The following is an 18,301-nucleotide window of genomic DNA, read 5'->3' as shown; positions in this document are numbered from 1 at the left end:
CTTTGTTAGCACATCTTTACTAGATATGATCAACCTGTCTTTATTAACACGCTATGTACTACAGTCTTTTAAAGTAGCTGTAATTAAACCTCTTCTTAAAAAGCCTACTCCTGTTTCGGAGGTTTTAGCCAACTATAGACCTATATCTAAGCTCAGTTGTGTGACTTTCTACATAACAATAGTTTATTTGAGGATTTTCGGTCAGGATTTAGAGTGCATTATAGCACAGAGACAACACTGGTGAAAATTACAAATGACCTAAAGAGTTTCCCCTTGGGGATCAATAAAGTATTTCAGATTTCTGACCTTCTAACTGCATCAGGCAATGGACTTGCCTTTGTACTTGTCTTTTTAGATCTCAGTGCTGCAATCGACACCACTGAACATCACATCCTATTACAGAGACTGAAACATTTAATTGACATTAAAGGAATCGCACTAAGCTGGTTTAAATCCTATCTATCAGATCGATCTCAGTTTGTACATGTTTACGATGAATCCTCCATGCACACCAAAGTTAGTCACAGAGTTCTGCACCCCGAGACACATTATCTAAAGATATAGTTACTCTAGATGGCATTGCCCTGGCCTCCAGCACCACCGTAAGGAACCTGCTCCCTGTAAAATCCAGAATAGAATTAAAATCCTTCTCCTTACCTACAAAGCTCTTAATGGTCAGGCACCATCGTATTTTAAAGATCTCATAATACCTTATTACCCGACTAGAACACTGTGCTCCTAGGATGCAGGGTTACTTGTGGTTCCTAGAGCCTCCAAAAGTAGAATGGGAGCCAGAACCTTCAGCTATCATGCTCCTCTCCTGAGGAATCAGATCCCAGTTTGGGTTCGAGAGGCAGACACCATCTCCACATTTCCTCTTTGATAACGCTTATAGTTAGGGCTGGCTCAGGTAAGTCCTGAACCATCCTGTAGTTTTGCTGCTATAGGCCTAGACTGCCAGGAGACTTCCCATGATGCACCTCTATCCTCTCTCCATCTGTATGCATTTTTATCATTAATGTATGTGACTAACTTGACATCTTCTCTCTCCGTAGTTTTGTGCTTTCTCGTTTCTTTCCTCTCTGGGGCTAGGGTCGCTTTCAGCAGGTATTTCTGCCTCCAGAGCTGCAGAGTCTGGAACTATGATTACGGGCCACATACTACTCCAATGTTCTTGCTCGACAACAACTACAATTATTATTATCAGTCTTATTACAGTTATTATCATTATTATTACGATTATTATTTTATTATTATTTAAAAATTCTATGTGGAATTTGCATTGTGCTACTGTATGCTCTTTTACCTCCTGCTCTCTCTCTCTCTCTCTCTCTCTCTCTCTCTCTCAACCCAACCGGCAGCAGCAGATGGCCGCCCACCCTTAGTCTGGTTCTGCTCGAGGTTTCTGTCTCTTAAAAAATGTGCTGCAGACTTATTTCAACAACCATCTCCTTCTCCGTTTGGGCCGCAACCATCTCCTGCTTCGGTTGGGCTGCAGCCAGTTGATCCCCCTGATCTGCCGCAGCACCCTCCTGTTCCACCGGAGCGGCAGGCTCTGGGTTCCCTGACATCACTGGTTCTGCCGGCTCCTCTTCCAGTCTCCCCGTCACTGGCTTTCTGTCCTGCTGCCCCATCTTGCTCTCCAGCCACGCCGCCAGCCTCCAGTGACTTTCCAGCTTCACCGCCAGGCCTCCAGTGACCTTCAACCTGAAGCCGCGGCATTCCACCAGACCACCAGAAGGGTTCCGTCTTTGCCAGTGGCGCAGGCCGAAGGTCACTGGAGGCCAGATCTCCAGATGGTTTCTGTCTTCGTCACAGGTCTTTAACCTCATGAGTTGCTCTGCTCACCGGTCCAGCCCCAGGCCGTCTGCCTGAGGTCCCCAGCTTCGCACCTGTCCAGCCCCATGCTGTCTGCCCTAGGTCCCCAGCTCTGCAAATGTCCTGCCCGCGGGTTCATTTGTGTGTTACTGGTAGCATATTTTTGCTGCTCTAGCTCATCCCAGTTAATTTTGTTTGATTCTTTATTACAGCGGCTAAAATATCTACTATACATTTAAACGTACACTAGTTGTACTCAAGCACTGACAGCTCTCTCCTTCTTTTGGCGACTTTCTCACTAATCCCACAGTTTACAGGCTATTCAGTTTTGCTAGCTACCGTTCTTCAGATTAGAAGCTAGCGATGGCTTCTCTCTCTCCCTCTCCTGCACTCTCTTGCTCGGTGTGTCAAATGTTTAGCTATTCCTCTGCCTCCTTTAGTGATAATGGAACATGTAATATATGTAGTTTATTTGTAGCGTTGGAGGCGAGGCTTAGTAAATTGGAAATGCGGTTCTGCAACATGGGAACTCAATAGTTAGCTGCTGTAGTTAGCCAGCCCCCAGTAGCTGGTGCGGACCAACCAGAGGTTGTTAGCCAACCTGTTAGCCATCTCCTGGCTAAAACCAGGAGGCTGGGTGACTGTCCGAAGGAAGCATAGCCCTAAGCAGAAGCCCATGGTTCACCACCAACCAATTTCCAACAAGTTCTCTCTACTCAGCGACAGCCACACCCACTGAGAAACCAACTCTGATTATTGGCAGCTCCATTTTGAGAAACGTGAAGTTAGTGACACCAGCGACCATGTCAAATGTATTCCTGGGGCAGAGCATGAGAGAATGACATTGAATTCTATTTAAAACTGCTGGCTAAGGATATGCATAAATACAGTACAGTACTTTTTCATGTCAGCGTAACGACTCCCAATTACACCAATCGGAGGTCACTTAAATTAATGTTGAGTCGGTGTGTACATATCCAAAGACAATGTCGGACTCTGGTCAGATTTGGCAGGGGCCCAGAGAAAACTACAGTGATGACATGTTTAGCCGCATGTCTTCATTCTGCCGCTGGCTGTCGAGGTGGTGTCCAGCAAATGATGTGGGCTTTGTAGATAATTGGTGAACATTCTGGGAAGACCTGGTCTGATTAGGAGGGATAGTATTCATCCCACTTTGGATGAAGCAGTTCTCATATCTAGAAATCTGGCCGAGTTTATTAGTGGACCTAAACCATGAAAACCTAGAGTTGCGACCAAGAGGCAGAGTTGAAGTCCTTCACGCTTCTCTGCGCTTCCAAAGCAGTTACCCACCCAAAATTCCTTAGCAACGGTGCCTCCCCGACCACTTAAATTAATAAAAGCAAAAGTTAATGGAAGAGGAGTTATACATAAAAACCTAAAGAAAACTACCACAGCTGAAATAGCTCAACAAAATATGAAAATTAAATGTGGACTCTTAAACATCAGATGTCTGTCATCTAAACTCCTATTACTGGACTACAAGCCATTAGGCAAAAACTCCTACATTTAATTCAATGCCATGTCTCAATATAACAGAGGACTCCTATGCTAATTTCATTGCTGCAGGCTCAATGCAAATGACACTCGACTCTATTGCCCCTCTATAAAAGAAGATAATAAAACAAAGACGGTAAGCTCCATGGTAAAACAATATCAATAAAGTATTTCTGATTCTGATTCTGAAAACCCCCAAACCCGCAAATTAAAGCAAACATTGCAAAAACTTGAAAGGAAATGGCATTCCACCAATCTGGAAGAATCTCGTTTAGTCTGGCAAAATAGTCATAAAACATAAAGGAAAGCCTTCCGTAATGCCAGAGCTACACTATTAATAGAGGAAAATAAGAAGAACCCCAGGTTTCTTTTCAGCACTGTAGCCAGGCTGACAGAGAGTCACAGCTCTACTGAGCCATGTATTCCTATAGCCCTCAGTAGTAATGACTTCATGAGCTTATTCAAGGATAAAATTTTAATTATTAGAGACAAAATTCATCACGTCCTTCCCTCAACCGGTACCGATTTAACACAGGAACCTTAAAAACAGCTGTAAAACCTGCTATATATTTAGACTGTTTTTTCCTCTCAAACTTCTTCAACTAACTTTCTTCATCTAAGCCATCAGTCTCTTAGACCCCATTCCAACTAGGCTGCTTAAAGAGGTTTTACCCTTTGTTAGCACATCTTTACTAGATATGATCAACCTGTCTTTATTAACACGCTATGTACTACAGTCTTTTAAAGTAGCTGTAATTAAACCTCTTCTTAAAAAGCCTACTCCTGTTTCGGAGGTTTTAGCCAACTATAGACCTATATCTAAGCTCAGTTGTGTGACTTTCTACATAACAATAGTTTATTTGAGGATTTTCGGTCAGGATTTAGAGTGCATTATAGCACAGAGACAACACTGGTGAAAATTACAAATGACCTAAAGAGTTTCCCCTTGGGGATCAATAAAGTATTTCAGATTTCTGACCTTCTAACTGCATCAGGCAATGGACTTGCCTTTGTACTTGTCTTTTTAGATCTCAGTGCTGCAATCGACACCACTGAACATCACATCCTATTACAGAGACTGAAACATTTAATTGACATTAAAGGAATCGCACTAAGCTGGTTTAAATCCTATCTATCAGATCGATCTCAGTTTGTACATGTTTACGATGAATCCTCCATGCACACCAAAGTTAGTCACAGAGTTCTGCACCCCGAGACACATTATCTAAAGATATAGTTACTCTAGATGGCATTGCCCTGGCCTCCAGCACCACCGTAAGGAACCTGCTCCCTGTAAAATCCAGAATAGAATTAAAATCCTTCTCCTTACCTACAAAGCTCTTAATGGTCAGGCACCATCGTATTTTAAAGATCTCATAATACCTTATTACCCGACTAGAACACTGTGCTCCTAGGATGCAGGGTTACTTGTGGTTCCTAGAGCCTCCAAAAGTAGAATGGGAGCCAGAACCTTCAGCTATCATGCTCCTCTCCTGAGGAATCAGATCCCAGTTTGGGTTCGAGAGGCAGACACCATCTCCACATTTCCTCTTTGATAACGCTTATAGTTAGGGCTGGCTCAGGTAAGTCCTGAACCATCCTGTAGTTTTGCTGCTATAGGCCTAGACTGCCAGGAGACTTCCCATGATGCACCTCTATCCTCTCTCCATCTGTATGCATTTTTATCATTAATGTATGTGACTAACTTGACATCTTCTCTCTCCGTAGTTTTGTGCTTTCTCGCTTCTTTCCTCTCTGGGGCTAGGGTCGCTTTCAGCAGGTATTTCTGCCTCCAGAGCTGCAGAGTCTGGAACTATGATTACGGGCCACATACTACTCCAATGTTCTTGCTCGACAACAACTACAATTATTATTATCAGTCTTATTACAGTTATTATCATTATTATTACGATTATTATTTTATTATTATTTAAAAATTCTATGTGGAATTTGCATTGTGCTACTGTATGCTCTTTTACCTCCTGCTCTCTCTCTCTCTCTCTCTCTCTCTCTCTCTCTCTCAACCCAACCGGCAGCAGCAGATGGCCGCCCACCCTTAGTCTGGTTCTGCTCGAGGTTTCTGTCTCTTAAAAATGTGCTGCAGACTTATTTCAACAACCATCTCCTTCTCCGTTTGGGCCGCAACCATCTCCTGCTTCGGTTGGGCTGCAGCCAGTTGATCCCCTGATCTGCCGCAGCACCTCCTGTTCCACCGGAGCGGCAGGCTCTGGGTTCCCTGACATCACTGGTTCTGCCGGCTCCTCTTCCAGTCTCCCGTCACTGGCTTTCTGTCCTGCTGCCCCATCTTGCTCTCCAGCCAAGCCGCCAGCCTCCAGTGACTTTCCAGCTTCACCGCCAGGCCTCCAGTGACCTTCAACCTGAAGCCGCCGGCATTCCACCAGACCACCAGAAGGGTTCCGTCTTTGCCAGTGGCGCAGGCCGAAGGTCACTGGAGGCCAGATCTCCAGATGGTTTCTGTCTTCGTCACAGGTCTTTAACCTCATGAGTTGCTCTGCTCACCGGTCCAGCCCCCAGGCCGTCTGCCTGAGGTCCCCAGCTTCGCACCTGTCCAGCCCCCATGCTGTCTGCCCTAGGTCCCCAGCTCTGCAAATGTCCTGCCCGCGGGTTCATTTGTGTGTTACTGGTAGCATATTTTTGCTGCTCTAGCTCATCCCAGTTAATTTTGTTTGATTCTTTATTACAGCGGCTAAAATATCTACTATACATTTAAACGTACACTAGTTGTACTCAAGCACTGACAGCTCTCTCCTTCTTTTGGCGACTTTCTCACTAATCCCACAGTTTACAGGCTATTCAGTTTTGCTAGCTACCGTTCTTCAGATTAGAAGCTAGCGATGGCTTCTCTCTCTCCCTCTCCTGCACTCTCTTGCTCGGTGTGTCAAATGTTTAGCTATTCCTCTGCCTCCTTTAGTGATAATGGAACATGTAATATATGTAGTTTATTTGTAGCGTTGGAGGCGAGGCTTAGTAAATTGGAAATGCGGTTCTGCAACATGGGAACTCAATAGTTAGCTGCTGTAGTTAGCCAGCCCCCAGTAGCTGGTGCGGACCAACCAGAGGTTGTTAGCCAACCTGTTAGCCATCTCCTGGCTAAAACCAGGGAGGCTGGGTGACTGTCCGAAGGAAGCATAGCCCTAAGCAGAAGCCCATGGTTCACCACCAACCAATTTCCAACAAGTTCTCTCTACTCAGCGACAGCCACACCCACTGAGAAACCAACTCTGATTATTGGCAGCTCCATTTTGAGAAACGTGAAGTTAGTGACACCAGCGACCATGTCAAATGTATTCCTGGGGCAGAGCATGAGAGAATGACATTGAATTCTATTTAAAACTGCTGGCTAAGGATATGCATAAATACAGTACAGTACTTTTTCATGTCAGCGGTAACGACTCCCAATTACACCAATCGGAGGTCACTTAAATTAATGTTGAGTCGGTGTGTACATATCCAAAGACAATGTCGGACTCTGGTCAGATTTGGCAGGGGCCCAGAGAAAACTACAGTGATGACATGTTTAGCCGCATGTCTTCATTCTGCCGCTGGCTGTCGAGGTGGTGTCCAGCAAATGATGTGGGCTTTGTAGATAATTGGTGAACATTCTGGGGAAGACCTGGTCTGATTAGGAGGGATAGTATTCATCCCACTTTGGATGAAGCAGTTCTCATATCTAGAAATCTGGCCGAGTTTATTAGTGGACCTAAACCATGAAAACCTAGAGTTGCGACCAAGAGGCAGAGTTGAAGTCCTTCACGCTTCTCTGCGCTTCCAAAGCAGTTACCCACCCAAAATTCCTTAGCAACGGTGCCTCCCCCCGACCACTTAAATTAATAAAAGCAAAAGTTAATGGAAGAGGAGTTATACATAAAAACCTAAAGAAAACTACCACAGCTGAAATAGCTCAACAAAATATGAAAATTAAATGTGGACTCTTAAACATCAGATGTCTGTCATCTAAACTCCTATTACTGGACTACAAGCCATTAGGCAAAAACTCCTACATTTAATTCAATGCCATGTCTCAATATAACAGAGGACTCCTATGCTAATTTCATTGCTGCAGGCTCAATGCAAATGACACTCGACTCTATTGCCCCTCTATAAAAGAAGATAATAAAACAAAGACGGTAAGCTCCATGGTAAAACAATATCAATAAAGTATTTCTGATTCTGATTCTGAAAACCCCCAAACCCGCAAATTAAAGCAAACATTGCAAAAACTTGAAAGGAAATGGCATTCCACCAATCTGGAAGAATCTCGTTTAGTCTGGCAAAATAGTCATAAAACATAAAGGAAAGCCTTCCGTAATGCCAGAGCTACACTATTAATAGAGGAAAATAAGAAGAACCCCAGGTTTCTTTTCAGCACTGTAGCCAGGCTGACAGAGAGTCACAGCTCTACTGAGCCATGTATTCCTATAGCCCTCAGTAGTAATGACTTCATGAGCTTATTCAAGGATAAAATTTTAATTATTAGAGACAAAATTCATCACGTCCTTCCCTCAACCGGTACCGATTTAACACAGGAACCTTAAAAACAGCTGTAAAACCTGCTATATATTTAGACTGTTTTTTCCTCTCAAACTTCTTCAACTAACTTTCTTCATCTAAGCCATCAGTCTCTTAGACCCCATTCCAACTAGGCTGCTTAAAGAGGTTTTACCCTTTGTTAGCACATCTTTACTAGATATGATCAACCTGTCTTTATTAACACGCTATGTACTACAGTCTTTTAAAGTAGCTGTAATTAAACCTCTTCTTAAAAAGCCTACTCCTGTTTCGGAGGTTTTAGCCAACTATAGACCTATATCTAAGCTCAGTTGTGTGACTTTCTACATAACAATAGTTTATTTGAGGATTTTCGGTCAGGATTTAGAGTGCATTATAGCACAGAGACAACACTGGTGAAAATTACAAATGACCTAAAGAGTTTCCCCTTGGGGATCAATAAAGTATTTCAGATTTCTGACCTTCTAACTGCATCAGGCAATGGACTTGCCTTTGTACTTGTCTTTTTAGATCTCAGTGCTGCAATCGACACCACTGAACATCACATCCTATTACAGAGACTGAAACATTTAATTGACATTAAAGGAATCGCACTAAGCTGGTTTAAATCCTATCTATCAGATCGATCTCAGTTTGTACATGTTTACGATGAATCCTCCATGCACACCAAAGTTAGTCACAGAGTTCTGCACCCCCGAGACACATTATCTAAAGATATAGTTACTCTAGATGGCATTGCCCTGGCCTCCAGCACCACCGTAAGGAACCTGCTCCCTGTAAAATCCAGAATAGAATTAAAATCCTTCTCCTTACCTACAAAGCTCTTAATGGTCAGGCACCATCGTATTTTAAAGATCTCATAATACCTTATTACCCGACTAGAACACTGTGCTCCTAGGATGCAGGGTTACTTGTGGTTCCTAGAGCCTCCAAAAGTAGAATGGGAGCCAGAACCTTCAGCTATCATGCTCCTCTCCTGAGGAATCAGATCCCAGTTTGGGTTCGAGAGGCAGACACCATCTCCACATTTCCTCTTTGATAACGCTTATAGTTAGGGCTGGCTCAGGTAAGTCCTGAACCATCCTGTAGTTTTGCTGCTATAGGCCTAGACTGCCAGGAGACTTCCCATGATGCACCTCTATCCTCTCTCCATCTGTATGCATTTTTATCATTAATGTATGTGACTAACTTGACATCTTCTCTCTCCCGTAGTTTTGTGCTTTCTCGTTTCTTTCCTCTCTGGGGCTAGGGTCGCTTTCAGCAGGTATTTCTGCCTCCAGAGCTGCAGAGTCTGGAACTATGATTACGGGCCACATACTACTCCAATGTTCTTGCTCGACAACAACTACAATTATTATTATCAGTCTTATTACAGTTATTATCATTATTATTACGATTATTATTTTATTATTATTTAAAAATTCTATGTGGAATTTGCATTGTGCTACTGTATGCTCTTTTACCTCCTGCTCTCTCTCTCTCTCTCTCTCTCTCTCTCTCTCTCTCTCTCTCTCAACCCAACCGGCAGCAGCAGATGGCCGCCCACCCTTAGTCTGGTTCTGCTCGAGGTTTCTGTCTCTTAAAAAATGTGCTGCAGACTTATTTCAACAACCATCTCCTTCTCCGTTTGGGCCGCAACCATCTCCTGCTTCGGTTGGGCTGCAGCCAGTTGATCCCCCTGATCTGCCGCAGCACCCTCCTGTTCCACCGGAGCGGCAGGCTCTGGGTTCCCTGACATCACTGGTTCTGCCGGCTCCTCTTCCAGTCTCCCCGTCACTGGCTTTCTGTCCTGCTGCCCCATCTTGCTCTCCAGCCACGCCGCCAGCCTCCAGTGACTTTCCAGCTTCACCGCCAGGCCTCCAGTGACCTTCAACCTGAAGCCGCCGGCATTCCACCAGACCACCAGAAGGGTTCCGTCTTTGCCAGTGGCGCAGGCCGAAGGTCACTGGAGGCCAGATCTCCAGATGGTTTCTGTCTTCGTCACAGGTCTTTAACCTCATGAGTTGCTCTGCTCACCGGTCCAGCCCCCAGGCCGTCTGCCTGAGGTCCCCAGCTTCGCACCTGTCCAGCCCCCATGCTGTCTGCCCTAGGTCCCCAGCTCTGCAAATGTCCTGCCCGCGGGTTCATTTGTGTGTTACTGGTAGCATATTTTTGCTGCTCTAGCTCATCCCAGTTAATTTTGTTTGATTCTTTATTACAGCGGCTAAAATATCTACTATACATTTAAACGTACACTAGTTGTACTCAAGCACTGACAGCTCTCTCCTTCTTTTGGCGACTTTCTCACTAATCCCACAGTTTACAGGCTATTCAGTTTTGCTAGCTACCGTTCTTCAGATTAGAAGCTAGCGATGGCTTCTCTCTCTCTCCCTCTCCTGCACTCTCTTGCTCGGTGTGTCAAATGTTTAGCTATTCCTCTGCCTCCTTTAGTGATAATGGAACATGTAATATATGTAGTTTATTTGTAGCGTTGGAGGCGAGGCTTAGTAAATTGGAAATGCGGTTCTGCAACATGGGAACTCAATAGTTAGCTGCTGTAGTTAGCCAGCCCCAGTAGCTGGTGCGGACCAACCAGAGGTTGTTAGCCAACCTGTTAGCCATCTCCTGGCTAAAACCAGGAGGCTGGGTGACTGTCCGAAGGAAGCATAGCCCTAAGCAGAAGCCCATGGTTCACCACCAACCAATTTCCAACAAGTTCTCTCTACTCAGCGACAGCCACACCCACTGAGAAACCAACTCTGATTATTGGCAGCTCCATTTTGAGAAACGTGAAGTTAGTGACACCAGCGACCATGTCAAATGTATTCCTGGGGCAGAGCATGAGAGAATGACATTGAATTCTATTTAAAACTGCTGGCTAAGGATATGCATAAATACAGTACAGTACTTTTTCATGTCAGCGTAACGACTCCCAATTACACCAATCGGAGGTCACTTAAATTAATGTTGAGTCGGTGTGTACATATCCAAAGACAATGTCGGACTCTGGTCAGATTTGGCAGGGGCCCAGAGAAAACTACAGTGATGACATGTTTAGCCGCATGTCTTCATTCTGCCGCTGGCTGTCGAGGTGGTGTCCAGCAAATGATGTGGGCTTTGTAGATAATTGGTGAACATTCTGGGAAGACCTGGTCTGATTAGGAGGGATAGTATTCATCCCACTTTGGATGAAGCAGTTCTCATATCTAGAAATCTGGCCGAGTTTATTAGTGGACCTAAACCATGAAAACCTAGAGTTGCGACCAAGAGGCAGAGTTGAAGTCCTTCACGCTTCTCTGCGCTTCCAAAGCAGTTACCCACCCAAAATTCCTTAGCAACGGTGCCTCCCCGACCACTTAAATTAATAAAAGCAAAAGTTAATGGAAGAGGAGTTATACATAAAAACCTAAAGAAAACTACCACAGCTGAAATAGCTCAACAAAATATGAAAATTAAATGTGGACTCTTAAACATCAGATGTCTGTCATCTAAACTCCTATTACTGGACTACAAGCCATTAGGCAAAAACTCCTACATTTAATTCAATGCCATGTCTCAATATAACAGAGGACTCCTATGCTAATTTCATTGCTGCAGGCTCAATGCAAATGACACTCGACTCTATTGCCCCTCTATAAAAGAAGATAATAAAACAAAGACGGTAAGCTCCATGGTAAAACAATATCAATAAAGTATTTCTGATTCTGATTCTGAAAACCCCCAAACCCGCAAATTAAAGCAAACATTGCAAAAACTTGAAAGGAAATGGCATTCCACCAATCTGGAAGAATCTCGTTTAGTCTGGCAAAATAGTCATAAAACATAAAGGAAAGCCTTCCGTAATGCCAGAGCTACACTATTAATAGAGGAAAATAAGAAGAACCCCAGGTTTCTTTTCAGCACTGTAGCCAGGCTGACAGAGAGTCACAGCTCTACTGAGCCATGTATTCCTATAGCCCTCAGTAGTAATGACTTCATGAGCTTATTCAAGGATAAAATTTTAATTATTAGAGACAAAATTCATCACGTCCTTCCCTCAACCGGTACCGATTTAACACAGGAACCTTAAAAACAGCTGTAAAACCTGCTATATATTTAGACTGTTTTTTTCCTCTCAAACTTTCTGTCTCTTAAAAGGAAGTTTTTCCTTGCCACTGTCACCAAAGTGCTTGCTTATGGTGGGTCACTGTAAATAATATTATAAAGAGTATGGTCTAGACCTGCTCTATAGTAAAAGTGCAATGAGTAATTTCTGTTTTGAATTGGCACTATATAAATAAATTGAAATTTGAATTTGCCTACACATGCACACAGTTTATCTGGCTGAATGATGGCCATCTGACAGAGCCTGCATACACACACCGACCAGCTTCTACATATACATAGACAGAGGGATGACAGCCCACTTTTATCCATCTTAGAGGCTACACACACACACACACACACACGTACATGGTGTTCTTGCCTTATGTAAGGGTGAAATAGTCCCAGCCATTAATATTGTATTTGAGCAAAGATAGGGAGATGTGAAGGCAGAGTTCAGGTTTGGGCCAAATCTTACCAGTGAACTCACATGTATGCTATGAAGTCACGAAATATGATATAAATGATACAATTTAAAGACTGGTTTACTCCAGATGCATTACAATGTAGAGCAGTGGCACAGCTAGTGAGGACACTGAGGTCATGTTTTTTTCTGGGAATTGGGGGGGTTTTAGCAACCTGGGTGTAGTTAACATTCTACAAGAATAAACTTGGTGGGTCTTTTACTGACAGTATTATGTCACTTTATTCCTTGCATTGTGGATAAGGCAGCATTTATCTCTTATCTTACTTAGAACTTAATGTAGGGAATTAAAATAATAGGAAATAAAATTGGACAAAATATAATTTAACAGTTAACTGAATAATCAAATATGAAAAAATCCAAGTAATAAAAAAAAAAAATATAGATACATTTTTTTAAAGGCGGTTTGGGGAAGTTGGACCCATGACCTCAGTATTTCTAAAATCCTGGCTACAGCCCTGATATGAAGCACATCTGAAGAGGGACTGTTTCATAGAAAAAGAATCAGTGGAGTAAAGGTGTGTTCAGACCAAACGCAAAGCGAATTTTTCGCGCAACGCGATTACATACAAATGCAAAGACGCAAATTTGCGCCTGGTGACGCAAATACGCATCCACGTGAGTAGAAAATGTTTCAACTTGAGCAAAAAATTTGCCTGACACTGTGTCATGAAAGCCAAACAGCGTTGCGATTCTCCTGACATCACAGAATCAAAAATGGAGGACAAACTTATTGTCGCCATCTTTGGGCACCAGCAGATCTACGATTCAACATCTTTACTGTACAGAGAAAGAACCAAAAAGGAGAGGGCTTAGAGAAAAGTGAGTGAAACCACCACATGGTAGGTTCTGAAAATATGTACCCTTTGCTTGATTCCAGCTATCGGTTGTACTTTACTACAAACCAAGTTAGCACTAGCATTAGCTGCCTTCCCCAGTACTCCCATTGGCATTTAAGGGCGAATATTGGCAAAAATTCAAGTTGCAAAATACTGCTTTTTAAGACAGATGAGATAGTGGCAGTTAATGGTGCATTTGCCAATGGAACATATATACAGTAGTGCTCATTTGTTGAGTATACAATGCCTCATATATCCCTGAACTGAATATATAACATATTTATCTTCCAAGTAATGCCATCTGGAAGACATTGGAAGGCATGTAATGTTAAAAACAGCTCAGTAACATAATGGCATAGATACAATTCATTCTGGCTCAAATAAATGGAATGCTTTGACAAGTCAAAACGTCTGCCGTGAAAACAGTCAATTTCACCAACCCTGGATGTGCTCTAGATCTACTGTCCCAGTATACTTGTTGGCAAGTCTAGTTAATTTTCCAATGCAAGCAGATTTCACCTACTGAGATACAGTTGGGATGCAGTTTGTACCAAAAGAAGATAATATGATGATGTATGTTATGCTATGCTGATGACAACTCAAATTAAGACACAGCATGCATTTAAATATTAAAGTGACATTAGACAGTGCAAAAATCTTTCTTCACTTGTTCTTTTAAAACAAAAGCTTTGTTGGTGCCTGATTTTACTCAGTTTTAATCTATTCTTTATGTGCAAATCCTACACTGCCATAATTGTTAAAATCACTTAGGAATATGTAAATAAATGAAATAAATATTCACCACACAATCATAGTAATACCACTATGGGATCAGGGGTGTCCAACATCCCCTAAAAAGTTCCATATGACAGTAAAATATTATGCCAACTGGAAAAAGAGAAAGCTGTCTTACCTGTTGTTCAAGGTCATGTGATTGATGGCATTATGAAACACAAAAAAGGGAAGGGGGAGAGAAAAAAGATAATGTTCAGTCAGTTCAGCATCAGCTTCACTGCATTATACACAGTTCTCCAACATTAACCCTAACAATGTCTCAGCGTTAGAACTTCTAATAAAAAAATGTAAATCATGAATGTGCATCAAAACTCCAGTTCGAATTTCTGGAAGTTACAGGACATTTTAGAGATTTGTCACTATTATAGCTAGAAGGCCAGTGTTAAATAAAACACTGTGTTATTGAACGCTACTATGTCAGAATAAAGGGCTATGATGTCAGAATTTGGAAGCTAGAGCTACAGTCAGATTCAATTAATTGTTCAAGAGCTGTTTCACACATTTCACAAACAGTGTCAAGTATTGGGTCAGGTTTTAATAGTGACAAAGGGCTGAGGAGAAGCATAGAGAGAATCACACTGGAAAATAAAGCCTCATTGAGCAGAGTGTGGGACGTAACCAGAGACAAAGTACTCAGGATTGAAACCCAGCATTATCAGGAGGAAGAAGCATTAGAATGAGGTAATCTCAGGGTTTCTCCCAGCGTACAAGAGGTCAGGCAGGCCAAAAGGACAGCTGGTTTAGGCACTGGACTGGACTAGACTGTTGGTTATTACGTGGTTGTTACATTCATGGGCGTGGTCAGCTATATCTGTCAAAGTTATGTCATACACATAACTTTTTTAGACGTGCTCAATGTCAAGAGTTTGCAGTTCTGTCATTCTGTTGTAATAACTGGGGGAAACCCTGATATTTGACGATGATTTTATTTCTCATTTAGGATAACATACCAGACAAGCAGATTCAAACCTGGACTGAGAACAAAAACATACACACGCAAACTATAAACTGCACCAGATCTTTGCATTGCAGGATCAAGGTCACAAGTGGTTAAAAATAAATTTATCTCATTTGAGATACTGGCTCTGTGCAGTTAATAAACTATAACAACTCTATTAACTTTATAAAGCTAAAATGCATTAGCAAACTAGCTTTGCAATGCAAGGCCCTAGGTTATGTGTAGGGCTGTCACGATCATGAAATTTTAGTTGACAGTTAATTGTCATACAAATAATTGCGATGAAAATTGTCTTTGTCTGTTCATTTTATGTATATAATATTTGAAAGAGTACATTAATACATTACCTTATTTCTAGTAAGTAATTTTTCATTTCACCATTTTAATTCTGCTTAATTCTCCACTTTATTTTAGTGTTTACTCACAAACTACTTTAAACTGCTCACCTTGCTTTTCCCTTCAGTTCTCTTTTTCCCGCACACACGCCACACGCACACACCTACACCTCTTAATGCACACACACCGGCTTACCCCGCCTCTTTCTGTTTCTCTCTCCCTGTATGTGTCTGCTCTGTTGACTTTCTTTGTCAGCAGTATGCTTTATAGTCACCCAAAAAACACAACTTGCATTTAGATTTTTTCACCCGCGATTCCGTTTTCACAACAGCAGGTGAGCCGCTGTGGAGGAGGCTTGTTGTTAATGGCATAGCCTGTCAAAATAATCGAAACCAACATGCTACTGAATGACATCGGCACCAACAGGTGCGCTTACAAGCTTTTACTAAACAGGGCATGTGCGATTGTGAGTAGACAGATGGGAAGGGTAGAGCAATGGGGAGATCTGTCCACTAGTTAATCGATCGCGGATGGTTCGTTTTCTCGGACATAAAAAAATTGGTCGCAAAATACACTTTGGCTGCCGTTAATATACCTGGCCAGCAACCCAAGTAAAGTCTGTATAGGAAACACTGCAACGTGGAAATAGTGATGGAAATATGACATTTCTGTTAGTTTCATCCAGCTGTTTTTATGCAGGTGAACAGAAACGATTCTAACGATTATGCAAAATGATCACCGCCAGCTCAAATAAATGCAATCAGGCGATTATGTAATAATTGTGACAGCCCTAGTTATGTGTGTTTCTATAGACAGATAGAAGATAGTAGGAGGTTACACAGGCTGCTGACAATCAGATGAAACTGTAGATAGTTGAGAAAGCATATATAGTAGAGCTATCAGAAGCAGTAGGTCAAGTCATACAATTTTTATAATCATGGTAGCAGATACACAGACGCATAAAGAGGGAAATCAAATCACACAACGTATCACTTTGCCCTTGTAGTTTAGTTAATATATGGCCTGACCAGCACAGTACATACTTATGCCAACATTTGGGAAGCGTAATATATCTGAACACAAATGTTTCTCTGGCAAGTTTTTGAGATAAAACCATATTTCTTAAAAATATAATGATAAATAATAACAATAATAATAATTAAGAGCAGATTTGTGTGTAGATATATTGTAGATATCTTACAAATGTATTAAAACATAAGCTGTTCTACATTTATCTGTCAGGCCCTGGTTATTACAGATACATAGAGGTCTGATCCACAGACAAAGAGCCATGCATACAGGAAGACAAAAATAGCTACTTCCTGCTATCCTAGCCTACAATAATTTTGTTCAAATTTGCCCCGTGTTATTTATCATCTTCCCTGTAGTTCACCAACCTTCCAATGGGGGGAGCTGTGGCGACGAAGACTCCTGGTGCTCTGAGTGTGCAGTGAGAGAGGGAGGGGCTGCAGGAGTGATGGAAGAAGGGGGAGTGGCTGTTACTGAGCTAAAGGGCGTGGCTACGTTTTGGGGGGGAGTGTCTGATGATGATGTGGGAGAGGCTTCATTCTTACAGGGAGAAGCTGAGGAACTAAGGATCGTGTCTGAGAGGGTAGTGGTCGCAGTAGCAGTGGTTGCCGTGTAGGCTGCTGCTGCTGTCCTAACAAGAGGAGTGACTGCAGTCCTACTAGGTGTGGCTGGGGGGACGAAAGGCTTGGCATCAACGTTGAGGGCTGATCCGACTGCAGTTGTTGGTGGGTGTGTATCTGCAGCAGCTAAGGGTGATGGGTTGGTGGACAAAGTGAAAGCAGAAGGAAGGTTTGGAGTGCTCTTGGAGGGTTTGGAAACAGAAGTGGCTTGTGAAGCAGGGATGGTGGTTTCTGTTGGGGTGGACTTTGTCAGGGGAGCAATAGCAAGGGAGGGAGTGTTGGTTATAGGGGTGGTGGTCTGTGAGTCAAGAGTGGAGCCTGGAGGGCTCTGGAGCACTGAATCCAGGAAGGAGAAGGTCTGGGAAACTGGGCTTAGATTGTCCCCTGCCATCAATGCTAGACTACCTCTAACATCCCCAGCTAAACTACTATTGTTGGCAGCACTAGCCACTAAGCTAATGTTAGGTTCAGGTTTGCTGTTCGAAACTTTGTCTTTCTTTGCTTTTTGACCACCTTTAGCAGACATCGGGAAATCGTCTACACACATCGGCTCAGAGGAGTGTGGAGATGAATCTGTAACAAGGCTAGCATGCGAACGGTTAGTGAAACTTGTGGGTATTTGTGCAGGGGCAGAGGGCAAAACAGGGCTGGGGCTGGAGTTTGGAGCTTTGGAGTCAGAAGGACCAGAGTCGGCAGTTGCTGCCCAGGTAGGAGCAACTGTAGCCATCGTGGGAGAGATGTGCTGCTGGGGCGCTCCCCACTCCTGTGGAAGTCTTGCCCGACTCTTAGTCTTCCTGCTTTTTACTCTACCCCCTCCTCCACTCTCTCTGATCTCCCACTCCCCGTTCTCGTCGTCGTCTACGTCCTCCCATCCGACCTTATCCTGCATACCATGCTTGTCTGATTGGCCAATGTTATTTTCCTGGCTAGCCAAGAAGTCGTAGACCTCGCTGTGGTCCTTCCTCTTCTTCTTCTTCCGCTTTTGCTTGCCAGCCTTGCCCCCTGGCCTCACTCTCTCGGGGCTGATGGGTTCGGAGGTGGAGGGACTGGGACTGCTGTCATCCACTGAGCCGCTGGGAGAGAGGAGAGGAGCTGCCAGGGGGTTATAAGAGGAGGAACCAATCACATACTGTGTCAGAGAATCACCTGCCAAAAAGCCATCAGATTGTGGTTCACTACTTCATATCTAAACTGTTTACTGTTTAGAAAAGTGTAAGTTCCATACCAGTTGAAGTTATATTTTGAAGAAGGGGAGCTTGTATGAATTACGTGTGATGCACAGTTTTTGTAGAGATAGGTTACCACAGAATTAGTT

At 43.1% G+C, this 18,301-nt stretch overlaps 1 protein-coding gene across 9 annotated transcripts in view; it reads right to left on the bottom strand.

Annotated features, from left to right (window-relative positions):
- Nucleotides 1–18,301, bottom strand: part of map4l (microtubule associated protein 4 like) — a 160,775-nt gene that overhangs the window by 69,384 nt on the left and 73,090 nt on the right. For 8 of the 9 annotated variants that reach the window (XR_006380367.1, XM_044218752.1, XM_044218755.1 and 5 more), the window contains one exon: nucleotides 16,735–18,078. The exons of the other annotated variant lie outside the window; for it this stretch is intronic. Coding sequence is in view for 7 of the 8 variants with exons in the window: in XM_044218752.1 (XP_044074687.1) it covers nucleotides 16,735–18,078 (1,344 nt within the window). In the remaining variant the exon portion in view is untranslated. The remainder of the gene's footprint in view (nucleotides 1–16,734; nucleotides 18,079–18,301) is intronic. 9 annotated transcript variants of the gene reach the window in all.

The sequence above is a fragment of the Siniperca chuatsi genome, linkage group LG13, assembly GCF_020085105.1.
Source record: "Siniperca chuatsi isolate FFG_IHB_CAS linkage group LG13, ASM2008510v1, whole genome shotgun sequence".
Taxonomy (NCBI): domain Eukaryota; kingdom Metazoa; phylum Chordata; class Actinopteri; order Centrarchiformes; family Sinipercidae; genus Siniperca; species Siniperca chuatsi.
Note: the sequence above shows the minus strand (reverse complement) of the source record. Positions and strands in the feature narration are given on the sequence as shown.